The sequence below is a fragment of the Bos taurus genome, chromosome 8 (genome assembly GCF_002263795.3).
Source record: "Bos taurus isolate L1 Dominette 01449 registration number 42190680 breed Hereford chromosome 8, ARS-UCD2.0, whole genome shotgun sequence".
NCBI lineage: Eukaryota > Metazoa > Chordata > Mammalia > Artiodactyla > Bovidae > Bos > Bos taurus.
In genome coordinates this window covers 50,728,546-50,745,344 of record NC_037335.1, presented here as the reverse complement: position 1 = coordinate 50,745,344, position 16,799 = coordinate 50,728,546, and the positions used below count along the sequence as shown (strand labels likewise).

The 16,799-nt window shown below is 38.9% G+C and overlaps 1 protein-coding gene across 2 annotated transcripts in view; it reads right to left on the bottom strand.

The window, feature by feature from the left end:
* RORB (RAR related orphan receptor B) overlaps positions 1-16,799 on the bottom strand; it is a 211,005-nt gene that overhangs the window by 25,049 nt on the left and 169,157 nt on the right. For both annotated transcript variants that reach the window (NM_001192658.1, XM_015472501.3), the window contains 2 exons: positions 1,993-2,114; positions 499-631 (listed from right to left, as the gene is read on the bottom strand). In NM_001192658.1, coding sequence (NP_001179587.1) covers positions 499-631; positions 1,993-2,114 — 255 coding nt within the window. The remainder of the gene's footprint in view (positions 1-498; positions 632-1,992; positions 2,115-16,799) is intronic.

The window sequence follows — 16,799 nt, the reverse complement described above, 5'->3', positions numbered from 1 at the left end:
CTGTGCATGTATCAGGGAGTATGTGTGAGAGAAGGGGGAGGAAAGATTAGAGCAGAGTGAGTTTTTCCCAGTGTATTCTTGCTGCAGGCTATCCTCATTAAAATGATTGGAAATGACCACAGAGGCAGAGCTCAGCTAGCCTGGATTCCAGCCCCCCAACAGCAGACAAGTAGTACATTTTAGAGCCAGCTCAGCAATTCAGCCACCTTGACACGCTAATTACTTGCACTGCCTGTCAAGCTGGGTATCTCAACCTCTGCAATTAATAGCTCTACTTTCAATAAGCAAAATTGTATTTGACTTCAAAGGCGAGCTGAATGAGTATCAGGGCATTTTTATTACTGAGTGTTTCCTTTGGGAGTTGGCTGACAGTGTGGGTGGTAAAAATGAGCTACATAGCAGATGGAGGATTTTCTAGAACCAACCTCAGCTAAGGGTGGACCACATCCTGGTCTAAAATAGACCCTCTTCCGCCCAGCAATGAATCTTCTTGCTTACCTGACTTAAGAAGTAGGATTTGATCATTTTGACAGAGTTCCATGAAGCCTGTTATTCGCTTTGCAAACTCTACCACATACTGGATGGCGTGGGTTATCTGGATGGCACATTGCTGCCACAGTGCTTCCCTGGACTTCAAGAGAGAAAACACAGAATGGACATGGAGCCAAGAACAACTTGGAGACTCAGTGAAATACTCAAGGTTGCTCTAACCGGCGTTTACCTGTCACTTGGGGGTTAATGGTGGGCTTTCACCCCCCTTTAGAAGAGAGGTGATATTTTCTAAGATGTTGTTTTGATTTATTTGGACCTCGATACACCACAATTATCAAAGTACTAAAGCTAAAATAATGGAAATATTGCAATAGTACATAAAGATCGATATTTACAGATTTTTTTTTAATCGTTTTTTTCTCCTCCTCTCCTCACCTAAACAAACTCAAGCTCTTAGTCTGTTTTGTAAAATCAAACTCTTACACTCAGTAATAGCAATTTCATTCACAGACTTCCACAAAATTATTTTCAGTGTGTATCCGACTGTCACTAAGTTTTTTCTATGTTGTGTTCTTTTCCCAGAACTTATGGAGACTGCTCTTTGGTACAAAAAGAATTTCAATGGAAAAGACATCAGATCAAATCACTGTCTTAAGTAAAACAGAATCCAGAAATGTATTTTGATCCTTCGGTTATTTTCTTTGGAAATCCAAGTATGTTGATTCTGTTTTTTTATTGACCATAATAATAGCTATGCTTTTGTCTCCTCCTTCATGTAAAAGTGGCAACATTTAATTGTTCCACTGGAGAAAAATCAGTATGTTATAGTCATGTATTTAGATATAGACACATTTATAAATTTTACTAAAAGTTAATTTACTGGTAGATTTTGTGATTGTGGATCTCAGTCTTGTAAATAATGTGAGTCAAAACAACAACAACAAATTCCTTCTCTTAAAACCTTCTCTAATGTACACGAAATAATCAAAATCATAATAATTATAATAAAAACAACATCCCAATTATAATAACGTGGGGATGAGTTCTCCCTTTTTCCTCTGGTCATTTTTTAACATGTAGGGCAAGAAGAAAACATTCAGAATGTGTTGTTTAATATTTTTCTAGAGTAAGTTTGCAAATATTACTGCTATGATTTTCAACTGCTCTCGTTCCTTGCCTGGACCAAGGAAGCCACCAAGAGATGTCCTAACATATCCAATGTGGGCCCAGTCTCCTCTGTCACTCGAGTAGGGCACTGGTTTTCAGTCAGAGCAGTTTTGCCTCCAGATTTGGCAATATCTGGACACATTCTGGCTGTCGCAGCTACGTGGGAGGGCATGCTCCTGGCGTCTAGTAGGTACAGACCAAAGATGATGTTTGACATCCTACAATGTGCAGGCCAGTCCTTACAGCAAGGGATTGTCCAGTCTGAAATGTCAATAGGGCTGAGGCTGAGAAAGTCAGAGAAGTCACAGAAAACCCTTTCGTTTCCCAGAATACCTTGCTTTGATACGCTTTGATTTCTTCGTAGGTGTGGGTCTGCCATGCCAGCTGGTGCAGCTCCTCCATGGTATACTGACACGTCTCCAAATGGGACTTAATGATGTTCTGTGCAATTCGATCTGTGAGAAAGAAGACCACTTTGAGGGTTTGTGAATAAAATCCCACTCTGCTGAAGGACGGGGAAGGCCATGGCACCCCACTCCAGTACTCTTGCCTGGAAAATCCCATGGACGGAGGAACCTGGGAGGCTGCAGTCCACGGGGTTGGGAAGAGTTGGACGCGACTGAAGTAGCAGCAACAGCAGGAGCTGCTGAAGGAAACCTGCTGTTAATGTGTTTCCTGAAGGAATGCGTTTTGAAGATACTCCACTTGTATGAACATATCTTTAACACTACTATCTATTTACACATCTCCAGACAAACTCTTTATTGCTTTTCCCCCCAAATATCATGCTTTTAATAAAAATTAACTGCCTTCTCCTCCTCTTTTTGGTCACAAAATTGGGGTCTTAAAGTTATAGTGTTCAAATAAATATTTATTTTTGAAATAGATACAAATTACCATGTTTCTTGCTTTTTGGCCTGAAAGTCTGCTAGTAGTCTTGTAACATTTGCTATACTGTAACAGTCGGCCTAAGCTCCAAATACTTTAAAATATTTTGAAAATCACTAGATCACCAGTGTTTATCTCAGAAAGGAGAAGTTGAAATATAAATGTTTTGCTTATGTTTTAATAAGGGAGGATTTAACAATAATCTAAAAACATAGTTTTCTATAGAGCAAAGAGAAGAAAATGGGGAGTGGGCAGGGATAGAAGTCAGACTTCTCCAATAGTATTAATTTTGTAGATTTGACTTTGGAACCATGTAGATATCTTCTGTAAATAACAGGAGAGGGAGATGAAATAATATTGACTCATGAGGTGATAATTTTGAAGTTAGGTCATTAGTGTCTTTATATTCTTTCAAATTTTTCATAAGATAAAGTTTTTCTCTGAAAAAGTTGAAAAAAAGAAAATAGTTTTATTCATAAGAAAGTAGAAATAAACACAATCTTGGTGGGGCATTTAGTCCAAATGAGTTATATATGGCATTGTATCTTAAATATTGATCATTTTGAGTTTCAAGGTATGAAAGTTGAGTCATAGCACCAGACACAAGAATTCTATTTAACAAGCTGCTATGAGTTCCCGAAGTTGGATGGAGCTGGAGGAAGGTCCCCTCATAATCCCTTCTGCTATTTGAACACATGAAGGTGACATCTTGAGAAACCAAAGTATGTCAGTCACTCAGTTCTGTCTGACTCTTTGTGACCCCATGGATTGTAGCCCACTAGGCTCCTCTGTCCACAGAATTCTCCAGGCGAGAATACAGGAATGGATAGCCATTTCCTTCTCCAGGAGGTCTTCCTGACCCAGGAATCAAATCCAGTCTCCTACCTTGCAGGTGGATTCTGTATCATCTGAGCCACCAGGGAAGCCCTCGGGAAACCAAAGTACTTAGGAATTCTGTAAGTGGGATGTGAGTAAAACGAAGATGACCAACTTTTTTTCCTAGTAACTGTTCTTGGCTCATAGAGAAGTGGAGTTTCTCTTATGTTACAGGTTTGCCATTTTAAACGCAATTTCTGTCATTCTAAGTAGCTATATTTTATTTCTTCTGCAGGAGAAATCTCAAAGCAGTACTTAGGTACCTTTTTTTTTTTTTTTACCTTGCTAAGCTTCTGATTTATATGTCATGAAATAAATTGAGTTTTAGTAATGTAGGGAATTAAAAAGGTAAGCTTAAGTTTCTAATGAACCTTCCAAATAAAAAATCTCATATAGCCATTGCCTGGCACATTATATACACTGAATAAATGGTAGCCACAATTGTCATTATTGGGACATTCTATACAGTTTTTCATCAGGGAAGCAATCTGACCACACAATGGAGACAAAACAGAGATATTTAATTTTGGAATCAGTGCTACTGAAGGAAGATATTTCAATATTTATTAGAGTTGTTCAATCAGAACCATAAGCTGATGGATATAGAAGAGGCTACAAAATTCTAACTTATGATTATTGTTATGCTCTATTGGATTCAGCATTGAGCATTTCTAGATTTTCATTGCTTATCATATTATAAAGATCCTTTCTTTAAAAAAATCCTATATTCAAAATTTTATTGAACATCCTCCTATGTTGTAAAACAGGGCAGGAAATATTCTATACATCATAGTAAAATAGATTGGTATGTCATGGTTCATCATTTTTCAATTTCACTTGGGCAGTCTAATTACTAAGACTCTTAAAAAAACATATCTATTCCTCAGTAGGTATATAATGAAAACATAAGATTTTTATGGCTCTATAGTTTTCAAACCTTTATCTTCTCGGTGTAGTCTGTTTTCATTTTCAAAGATATACGATTTGTCAGTAATTTACAGGCTTCAGGGTTTATAAGCAAAATTACAATTGCACTCAAAATTGCACTATGAAAAACTTTTTATCTGTTCTTTTACAACATTTCCTGAGAATTGCTGGCCAAAGTTTAAGAATTCTCTAGCTCTCTGCCACCAAAATTTAGGGTTCTATGGGATATGAGAGAAGTGAACATAATAAACACATGGGCAGATTAAGCACAATGGAAAGGTAACTCCACGTGGATGCTTTAGGACTCAGCTCAAATAAGAATGGCTTGTGTCCTCAGGTAGAATAGCCAACTGCCTTTACATTTACTTCTCACTCAACCAGGCCTTACTTCCAGTCAGGCTCACATTATGCTTATTTGAGTGGATGTTTTTACACACTTCAAGATTGTGAATTTTTCAAGAACTGGACTGCAGAACCCAACATAATGCTTTCATATATTCATTCACATGTTCACACATGTTTTTTGAGGCAGTATTACATGCCTAGCTAAGATACAGAGTTTTAAAAAAGACCCTTTTTTTGGTAAAGGATCTTATAATAATATCTTGTCATATCTTGATATAACAAATACCATGAGTTATTGTGGGAGCCCAAAGAAGAAAATGTCTAACTCAGTCTGGGGAAGGCAGAAAAACATCCATAGAGAAGATGCCTGTTGACCTGAGTCTGAACAGGAGTTTGTCACATAAAGAGGGAGACAGACCTCAGGTAGAGGGGATGATGGAAAGGCACAGAGAGAAAACTAGCTCTGAGCTGGATAACTGCTGACATTATACTTTACATCTTCACAATCTTTACCTTTTACAAACAATTTCTCTTTGACTGAGGAAAAAAGTGAGGTTCAGAAAGAGTGAGTGACTTTAGACCCATTTTCACAAAGGTAACAAATGGTGTTTTGAAATCAGCTCTCTTTCCCAGCAAAACGTCTATATTGTTGGCAATGTAGAGTGCATGGAAGAGATGAAAAGAGGGAAAAAAGAGACTAGAGATGGACTCTGTGACTGGACATGGAGCAGCTGAGTAAGCCAGGCCAAAGAGTTCGAATTTTATCTTGTAGCAATTCAGAGTTAGCGGAAGCTGTGAGGCAGGAGAGTGAAGTGACATGGTTGGTCTTCTGTTTTTAAAGGGTTATCCTGGCCACGGCAAAGAAGATGAGATGGCACTAAGGAGTAAGTGAGATTAACCAGGCTGTTGTGAAAAATACAGGCAATGTGAGGGATTTCTGAACAAGGTGAGAATGACAGAGACAGAGTGGAGGGGCTAGATTTAGGACAGTTCTGAAGAAGGATGCACAGGATCAGCAAGTGGAGTATGAGTGCGTGTGTGTGTGCATGCACATGAGAGAGAGAACATTACAGTAGGTACTCAGCCAATGTTTAGTTAGTAAAGATAATGTTGAAAATATCCATCTATCCATTGATCCCCTCGTTTTCTGCTTTATTTGACAAAGGATTTTAGTAAGCTAACACTGACCCTTTGTTTGATGATCTTAAAGCATTAGCGCTCACGACAGCTTTGAAGACAAACAGTAAACATGAGCGTTTATTTCCCACACCCTCATGGTGAGAAATACAAGGCAGATCTCCTTCTGACATAAGACCTGTATCAATAAAGGCCAAGACACAGCAGCAGCAGGAGCAGTCCTTTTCCACTTCCTTCCTTGGGTCTGCAGATCAAAGGTGCTGCTGCTGCTGCTAAGTCGCTTCAGTTGTGTCCGACTCTGTGTGACCCCAGAGACGGCAGCCCACAAGCTCCCCCCACCCACTCCCTCCTCCCCGCCCTTTCCTGGGATTCTCCAGGCAACAACACTGGAGTGGGTTGCCATTTCCTCCTCCAACGCATGAAAGTGAAAAGTGAAAGTGAAGTCGCTCAGTCGAAGGTGAGCCCTGTGCAAAAGCCAAATTGACCCGCTCAAGGCTCAGCAGGGGGTGGGTGCGGTCTGTATAAACCACACAGTAAAGCTTGACTTGGTGCCTAGGGAGCAAGGCCAGAAGACTCATTCTGTCCATTAGAAAGATGCATGACCATCAGAGGAGATGGTTTGTTTGAACTGAGAGTCTGCAGTTGTGAAACGGGGAGAAGGATTTAAAAAGAGGGGACAAAGGGAGAGACAATGAATACAGTATGCGAAGTTCCTGCTGGGCGCCAAAGGAACTTTCAAGAGTCTTTGCCTGGAAAAACAGAAAAGGTAAGAGTAAACAGTATGATCTCAAGGGACCAACCACATGACAAAGTCCAGACAAAGAGATTGAGGTAAAAGAGCAGGGGATGTGGAATCTTTCTGGGCAATCACACATCCTTCATCCATTTCCCTGACTTGGATTGCAGTTGCTTCTCAAAGCCCAGGTTTGGTCGGATCCTTTAACCAGCTTGGGTTGCAGACCGCACATGCTGAGGAAGGAGTCGGCTCACACTATGCTGGGATATTGGGTCCACAGATGTATGGCCCCGATGACTGAATAATAGGAAATTCTACCACCTTCAGAGATGATGCCCATGGACTATACTCTCCTATCCCTGAGACCAGGGATGAGGCTAGAGATTTCTTAAGTGGATCTGAAAATGCAACTCCATCTTCTCAGTAGTTAAGATTTGGTTTATGTCAGTGAGACACAGGTTTGTCCATTTCACTAAGAGTACATGGGCTGCTTTGATAGTTAATAAAATGATATCAAGGAATGAGAAAAACAATTTCATATGCTCAGCCCAGGTCATTCCTTTTCAATCATGATGAGGAGAAAAGTAAATATTGATACTGGCAAGGGAAAACCGGGTATATAATTACAAATTAATAAGTAAGTCCACCCTTCTCATTTTTTATTTGCTAATTAAAAAAAAATCTTGCTCTCACTTTCTCTCTCATCTCTTTTTTTTTCCCCATAAAATTCCTGTTTTATTTTTAGACTTTTACTGTTACACTTTCCTTGAAGGAAAGCTTATTAGCACCCAAGACTTAAAACCAATTAATAGAATTTGTAACTTCATGTGTTAAGTATCTTTACAAGATACAAAAGACAATATTTCAAATGAAAGAATAATCCTATAAATCTTTAAAATAATAGATATAGAGATATGTTTATGGCATAGATTGTGGTGATAGTTTCATGGGTGTATATTTACCTCCAAACTCATTAAATTGTATGCATTAAATATGAACAGATTTTTGTATGTCAATTATTACCTCAATAAAGAGATTTAAGAAATAACTGATGCAGGCAAATGTACTTTATAGTTTTTTGATGAAAAATACTGTTAAAATTGCTGCTACTGTTAAGTCACTTCAGTCGTGTCCGACGCTGTGCGACCCCACAGACGGCAGCCCATCAGGCTCCCCCGTCCCTGGGAGTCTCCAGGCAAGAGTACTGGAGTGGGGTGCCATTTCCTTCTGCAATGCATGAAAGTGAAAAGTGAAAGTGAAGTTGCTCAGTCGTGTCCGACCCTCAGCGACCCCATGGACTGCAGCCCACCAGGCTCCTCCATCCAGGGGATTTTCCAGGCAAGAGTACTGGAGTGGGGTGCCATTGCCTTCTCAGTTAAAATTGTTACACTTCCCTAGAAGCTTTAGAAGTAATCTTAGATCCACTTATGAGCAAAGAGAAGAGAGAAAGTAAATTTTTGAAAGGAAAACTGGAATAAAATTGATGGTAATTCTCAATAGGGTGTGCAAAAATTGTAGAACACTGGGACTGGAACTAACTTCCTTCCTCTATTTCCAAAAGGACTGTATCTAAATAATTCCAGAAGTTAGTTGGGTCACCTGTCTCTCTCTCTCTGAAACTGTAAAGTTTCCCTCCCCTACCCCAACCCCAGTCAATCTTCATTGTGATCTGTGGAATAAATCAAAGAAGTATGAAAAAAGTCCCTCCTTAAGGTATTTACAAATGGTTGGGATGGACATGAGACACACAGGTCAATGGATTTAAAAGGTTAATCATATCAGACAGTATAAAAACAATATTTTGAAGTAATATTTAAAGAAATACATGAAAAATAACTTTTATTATGTATTAATCCATATAGTAAAGCAAAGTTTGGAAAGAAGTCATTTAAATTACCTAGTACTATGTAGAAAAAAGGCTACATCTGCTTATTTTGATGAGAAGTAAGTATACTGACAAGTAGGGTGACGATTTCTTGTTTATAACCGCAATATTATAAAATGAGGACCAGCTTGCAGCTACTAAAATAGCAAGTGACCTTCTGCATCTCTGATTTCAACCACTCAGCGGGTTTTTTCCACCAAAGGGGCTTATTTTAGCTCTCACTAGACATTTCAGCAAATGGCTGCTCCAAAGGCTACAGTGTCTCAGACACGGATTGCACGGGTGGGTTCATTAGAATCCCACATCCTGGGAGCAGGGAAAGTTGAGTGTATCTTTAAAAACTGCTGCTTTCAGTGGTATTACCAAGAGCACCCGTGGCCCAACTGTATCAAGGCGAGAAAGCTGAGGCTCAAAGCTATATATAGTACTAGAGGGAGTTGCATCTGAACTTCCTAATTCTTTCTCTTCCTCCTTTTTTTCTCATGAGAAAGGATGGTTTCTTCTTTGTGAACTATAGCCCCTATTCATTTTTCTCCATAAGGAATTAAACAAACAAAAAAAAAACTTGGAAGTATTCTTCTTAAAATACTATATATCAGCCTCAATCGAAATGATTAATGAATTTTTAATTTATAACTTGCCTTAAGGATCTAGAGAACCGCTCAATTCCCTGTTTAGTTTATACTACTAGTGTGGAAGTGGAATTCTTAGGGGATTCGCTTTGAATTAATGCCAGGATATCTCTACGGACTTGCTCAAGGCAAGTTTTAAGTGCCTGCATTAGATTTTCAGAATATCAAGACTCCTCTGAACCCACACACTGAGGCAGTAACTCTAATACATTAGAACAATTGGTTTAAAGGTGGAACATTTAACCAAGTGTGCATTTTGTCATTTTGACAATAGACTCAAGGTTTTATAAGCTTTCTGTCATTAAATAGAACAAGTCTACTGGTTAGGGTGTAACAGACGACAGTGTCAGAGAGGACAATGTTACTTTTAAGGCCTTTCTGATTTTTCTAATCTCTATTTAGAGATGAGTATTTTGGGGGCATAAGTAGAAATGTGCTACCAGCATAGAAACATCAATATTAACGCTTAAAACAGCCATCTAGTAGTGATCCATAACCTCAATAGGAGGAAGGAAAGATTTTCAGCACATATTTCAAGTTCTTTAAATTTTTTAAAGAAGAATTTGGGGCCATAAATAACCCATAACTCATTTGTTTGTTCGGTTTCAAGGTCCAATCACTCATTACTCTCTTACCAGTGAATTAGGAAAGCTTCAGGTCTCCTTTTCAAACAAATTCTACAGCCAATTATTATATCAGAGAATGGCATAACTGATTTTTACTTCATGTAGGTCTTAAGCAAAATGCTTTTAAGGTTCTTTAGAAAGATATATTAAGAAAATATAAGATTATGTTATTACCTATAAAAATGATAAAAATGTTTTATCACATTTTTAAAACACAATTCAATAAAACATTAACACAGAGAAAAACAGTGAAAAAATTGGATTAATGCTACAAGTAATAATACCTGGGCAAAGACTGCATAAACAGATTAATAAATAAAATGGTTAAAATTTTATCAACTTTCAGAAAGTTCAGGTGAGAGCATTTTAAATTAAGAAAACAGAAACTAAACCAGAAAGAAAAACTGAAAGAATCCATATGGCATTTATATTTGGAGTATATCCAAAGGGAAAAAAGACCATAAGCAGCAAAACAAATTAACTGTCTAAAAGGGTGAATTCTTAATAATTTAACAATGGAAAGCTGTTTTGGAACACAAGTGTTTTGTTTCATTGCAATAGTGCATGTCTAGTTTTAGAGAAATTACAGTTCCCTTTCTTCAAACTAGCTAAAAAAATTAAGAAAGAACTTATTATAAAATCATTATTATTCAAAATTAAGTTTCATAGTAAAAGACCTCATTCACAGAACAATCAGAAAAGATTGATTCAATGCCCTAGAAATGGGGAGTTCTAAGGAAGTGTCTTGTTAAGATGGAGGAAGCCAACATGAACCCCTTTAGGCTTGAAGTCACTTAACATCCTAAAGTCTTAGTTTCTTTGGGCTTGATTTTCCATCCACAGAAAGTTTTGGCAGCAGTGGTATTTTCTAAGGGCTGTGTAAAAGCATAGACTTGAGTCTGAGGGGCTAAATAGGAATTTCTCTTTGATTTGACTGGTGAAGGAGAAGTTTTGCAGAGTTATGGAAGATAGGAGTACAGCTCACAGTCTTAAAAGTAAAGAGACTTAGAACAAGCAAAAACAACATAATCTTGAGCCCATGAAAATCTTAACCACTCTCTTTTAGAAAGTGCACCTCCCTCTCCACATCACCCAAAGGACACTCAGCAGGTCACAGATGATGGAAGCCTAATTATGAAAATTGCCCAGGGCCATCATTAGGATTGACTTTTACTATTTGGATTTTGCTGACATATGGATTGACCGTTAATTTAGACAGAAGCAATCCCTCCCCAACTTTATCCCCCATTTAGAAATGTAGCCAATATAATTCTGACCTTTAGGAATAACTAAATCAGAAGACATCTTTGGAGGCAATTATTACACTTTCAAACATTTAATCTAAATATTTAAAAGTCACTTGATTGCTTAAATAATACATTTCATTCATTGACTAATGTTTTAAAGTAAGTATTTTCTAAATAGTCTGGCACCAAATGTTCCTAGAACAAACATGTCTGAAAACCAAATAGCAGTTCCACAATAGTCTGCATAAACAGGGCTCAGATTTAAAAAGTAAATTTCTTTTTCTCAGTAGCGAGGGTATATTGTCACATATCCTTATCTATAGCTTACGTCTAAAATAAAAGTCTTTCCAGCTAGAAACATTTTCAACAGGCTTCCCCACATTTGTAAACATCACAGAAATAAATTCTGTACTGGTTGGGAGAGAGCCTGTTAAGTTGGTTGTGTACTATGGTAATGAAAATTGGAGAAGGAAATGGCAACCCACTCCAGTGTTCTTGCCTGGAGAATCCCAGGGGCAGGAGAGCCTGGTGGGCTGACGTCTATGGGGTCACACAGAGTTGGACACGACTGAAATGACTTAGCAGTAGCAGCAGTATGGTAATGAAAACCAAAATGTATCAAGCTCCAACAACTCCTACCCATCATTTGACTTTTGTTATGGAACAACATTTCTGTGTTCCATAGCTTATGTGGTATTTTAACTCTTGCCAGTTCTTCCCAAAATAGGTGTTTGAAAATGTGGCCAATGAAGGACCTATTCACCCCAATCAGTGGAAGAGCTATTCAGAGCTATTTCTGAGAGTCAGTGTCAAGCTTGCAATGCTGGGAAGTACTAGTGAACAGAGGGGCTGTTTCAGAGGCTGTCTGATAAGCATAAACACTCTATCCTTCAATAAGTCAGAAGCAGAACCTCATGAAATCTCCTTTCCTCTTCCTTATTGCACAATATTTTATGTCTATTATGGCTTTTGAAACTGAGTGTAGAAAATGGAATTGGTTTTCCCATAGCTTCCCAATAGCACTTTTTTTTTGATTGGTGGATTTTAAAGTCTTCTTAGGATGTCCTGAGTCAAAAATTAATTCCAAACTGGTATCTCCAGGAGAAATCTACTGAGGAAGGTCAGTTTCACACAATTTCAACTCAAAACAGAAAAGGTGATTTACCTAAGGTAGTGAATGCTAGCATGCAAGGAAAGCTGTACTGACAGAGGTGTGATGATGTCATGGCTAATGTGCATACATATGCTATGAGTAGATACACAGGTTTATAAGTACTTCAATTAAGCATAGAGGTATGTATTTCTTATGATGTAGATCATTTATATATATATATATACACATATATAAATATACATATATATATATATATATATATGAATCATTGCACTGAGCATGATAGGTGAGTGACTACAACACATTACTAGGTGACCTTGGAGATTTTTTACGTATTATTTAAGGATATCTAGAAAGATATGGATTTGAATAAAAACCTAGGAAAGAACTATGGGCTTCCCAAGTGGTTCAGTGGTAAAAACAATCCACCTGCCAAAGAAGGAGGAGGAAATGGCAACCCATTCCAGTGTTCTTGCTGGGATAATCCCGTGGGCAGAGGAACCATGTGGGTTATAGTCCATGAGGTCACAGAGTCGGACATGACTGAAGCGACAGAGCATGCACACAGGAAAGAATTACAGTGTCCTTTGTCCTGGGATGGTCTAAAATAATTCATGACCATTGACTAGTTAATATAGTTATGACCATGGTAGAGATCCCAGAAATGTGACAAATTGAGTTGCATAGCCCAGCCCCCACACTCATGCAATTTCTTTTTTTTTCTTTTTGAGATAGAAGATGGGATTCTGGAAATAAGCAGCCTCTTGGGATGTAGTGCATGGATAGTTCGCTACTCAGAGGTGTCAAGTAAATCCCTCTCAAGTAACCAAGGTCACCTGGGTAGGCCTGGGGCTCAACTAAGAACATATCTTAGTCTTTTGTCCATTTTTTTCTTTCAAGAGGGAGTCAGGGAGGTGATCAGAAGTGGGCCAGGGAGGACAGGTGGATTGACCCTGAAGCTGTATCCATACAAAAGCTTACTCTTTACTTTGATTGTACATAAACTTGGGATGGTTTGGGATTGGTCACCACCCTGGTAGCTCCTGGTTGTCCTTGATTTTGATTTTTTTTTTTTTTTCCCAAGAGCATGGGTGAAGAGAAGAGGCTGGTGCACACTTCTGATGTGACTGTGGTTATTAACTGTATAGTTGACAGGACCATTTCACCCATGGAAACTTCCTATGGAAACTCCCACCACAGACACTTATTTCAGCATCATTCAGGATTGCTTAGTTGCCTATAAGTCCTTTTCTCTCCACCACTGTACCCTTCTCCTTGGGAAGCGGCTGTAAAAAAGGGGATATTTGTGCATAGGCCCATAGTGTCCACCAGGAGGTGGGAGAACCATAATCCTTCAAAATCATTTAGTCCAGCGGCCTTATTTTTCAAATGAAGAGACTGAGCCCCAGAGAGCTGAATAATTTTGAACAAGTTCACATGGCTAGCATGTGGACTAAGGATTTCCTAAACTGTGTTTGGGTGAGGGTGACAGGAATGTCCGATAACAATGGAAGTTCACAAGATGTCTTCCATCAAGGCAAAAAAGGAAGAACTAAAGACACTGGATTTTCATTTCCCTAACCTGCCTGGAAAATCCCATGGATGGAGGCGCCTGGAAGGCTGCAGTCCATGGGGTCGCTAAGAGTCGGACACGACTGAGCGACTTCACTTTCACTTTTCACTTTCATGCATTGGAGAAGGCAATGGCAACCAACTCCAGTGTTCTTGCCTGGAGAATCCCAGGGACGGGGGAGCCTGGTGGGCTGCCGTCTATGGGGCTGCACAGAGTCAGACACGACTGAAGAGACTTAGCAGCAGCAGCAACCTGCTTGAATGGTTTTCCTCACTGATTTAGTCTACTTTCATTCATTTTTAAAGACTTATTAGGCACTTGCTCCTAAATTGAATGCCTATGTGTGTTTGATACAGGTGCCACCAGAAGACATAGAAAATACATAGCTGGAGTTAAACTCTATTCTCTGTACCATTTCTGAATGAGCAGTTGAATATGCATAATAGATTTAAACAGTTATAAAATATTTACCTCAAAAAGCCTATGCCATTGAAAATGCTGCCTTATGACTATAGCACTTTCATGGTGTTCTTAGTAAAGAACAACTGAAACACGATCAAGTTTTATAGAATTTTCCCCAATAAAACAGCACTAGAAATATCTTCCATGTGTCTATTTAGCTTTGATTAAAAAAAAGTAGTACATCACAGGGATTAGAGCACCGTTAGGCCAATCCCTTTTTGTAAACTTCTGTATTAATACACAGCTTCTGAATAGAAGAATTTGCTAAAAAGAGGTTTATTTCTATTTTTTGATGTTTAAAATTCCAGGTTTCATAAATAGAACACAAAAGGAATAGGAAAGTAAATCTATAGTTAAGATTATATAGGAGGGATCAATGAATTCACATTTCATTGTCCATCTGGAGAGAAAATTACTGAACAGCAAACTCAGACGATATATGTAAAAGGCAGTCTATACCATTAGCATTGAAGCTAATTTGATGGATTCCCCTCCCCCCGTTCTTAAAAGCACATTGATTGGCTGGGTGAATTGTCTTGTTGTCTGGTACCTCACAGATACACTGTCAATCATCTGTGAGCTTAAATGAGCTTTCATTAAGAGTATTAGTCCTGCAGAATCTTTCACCTCATCTGAAGGCTGTGGTGAGGGAGCTAATGCACAACTTTCCACTTTCTTCCTCAGCTTGTTTGCCAGTCTGCCTCTAGAAAGCTTCCTCTCCCTGCCACCAAGCGCTGCAAAATCTTATTTGTAAAGATAAACACATGCACCATGCCAGCTTGAGATGAAATTCTTGCTAAAATCAGGTAAACCTGATGCCTAATTATTAATTTGCAGCTTCCTTTTGCCTTTTTCTTAGCTAGTGAGGGGCTCCCTTTGATGGGAAGAAACATAGTTAAGAGAGGGTTTTGCTGTTATTCTGACCTGGGTTCACTGGCTTACTCTGCTTTTAATAAGTTTTGTAACTTTTGAGACTCAATGTTTTCACCTGCAAAATGGATATACAAATACTTATATAACAGGCATAAGAGGGTTGTTATAAGCATTAAATATTGCTTGGCACCATGTAAGTGCTCAATAAAAGGTAATTACATAACCTGTAACGACTAGGAATGTTATTAGGTAATAAGGAGATGAATACCTATATGATATAAATTATATTGATAATAACAATGATGATGATAAGGCTCATGCAGGACAGATACTCTTCTAAGGATTTTCAAATATTAACTAATTTAATCCACATACACAGGTTGGGGTTATTCTTGTCTCAGGTTTAGGACTGAGACTCAGCTTAGGTAAATTGACTGAAGGGAAAGCCGCAGCCAGGTTTTGAACTCAGGCAGTCCGACTGTAGAACCAAAGTTCTTAACTACTGTGCATCACTGGTGCCCTCCTGCCCACAGAGACGGTTATGGTGCTTTAGTGAAATGAATGGCAGTCTTTTAGGTGGTGCAGGGAAGCACTGCGCATTGCCTTGGGCTTCCCTGGTGGCTCAGACGGGAAAGCGTCTGCCCGCAATGCGGAAGCCCTGGGTTCGATTCCTGGGTCGGGAAGAGCCCCTGGAGAAGGAAATGGCAATCCACTCCAGCACTCTTTCCTGGAAAATTCCATGGACGGAGGAACCGGATAGGCTACAGTCCATGGGGTCGCAAAGAGTCAGACACATTGTCGTGGCTCCGGTTGGTATCTCCCTCCGACGCGCGGAGGAGTTTGTGTCCACTAGATGGCGTTGCCGTTTTAACGAAATGGGAACCAAGGCAATGCTTAGGCTTAGGAGCCAGCTAAATTTGAGAGCTCTCGGAGGACAATCTAATCACATCCGTAAAAGTCGGATGGAAGAAACCTCCAAAATTTACAGCAGATCTAGGGATCTCGAAAGACTAATAGTATCTTGAAATGAGAAAAATAAATGCTAGTTTATTTTGGGGTCAATGTCTGTGTAGAAAATCTATCTGGATAGATTTCGAGATTCTCTAGTTCAGGCCAGAAGGAAAATGACCAGGGTAGAGTTACCTGAACTTCATGTTTTTGGCTGCAGTTCTCTTCCTGTAATACCTCCTACTGATTCTAAATCGCAAAGACACTGTGATTTAGAAATTAAATCATGAAGATTTTTGAATTCTTAGAAATCTTTCCTTTTTCTGTATGGAACAGAAGACTGCCCAACAATTGTCTCTGCTTCCGTATGTTTTAAACATGTGTTCCAGATCAGTAGCAAACTCAGGCACTCAGATATTAAGTAGGATAAAAGCCAAAAATGGTGCCTAGTTCTTTTCCTTTTAACATGTCCTCTTGGAAAGACTGAGTGACTCTACTTAAACAGATTGTCCTCTATTGACTGACAGTGCAGTTTGTGAACATTAAGCCCAGAGCAAATAGTAGGGTAATGGATAAGCACAAGAACTCCAGAATCAGATAGCCTGGGATGGAAGTTGGCTCTATCCTTTAGTAATCAAAGGATATGGGCAGGTCATGAGACATCTCTGAGCCTATGTTTCCTCATCAGTAAAATGGGAATAACAGTTTTACTTATGTTTGTGAAAATTAAGTGTGTGAAGTGCCTGTGACATGGTCCCTGCTGAAGTAGAGAAATCTAATGAATATTTTTGTTATCAACGCTGATGGGCAGTTTTCTACGTCCCTCAGCTGTGGATGTTGTTACAAGGGCTTTGTCAACCACTTCTTTGCT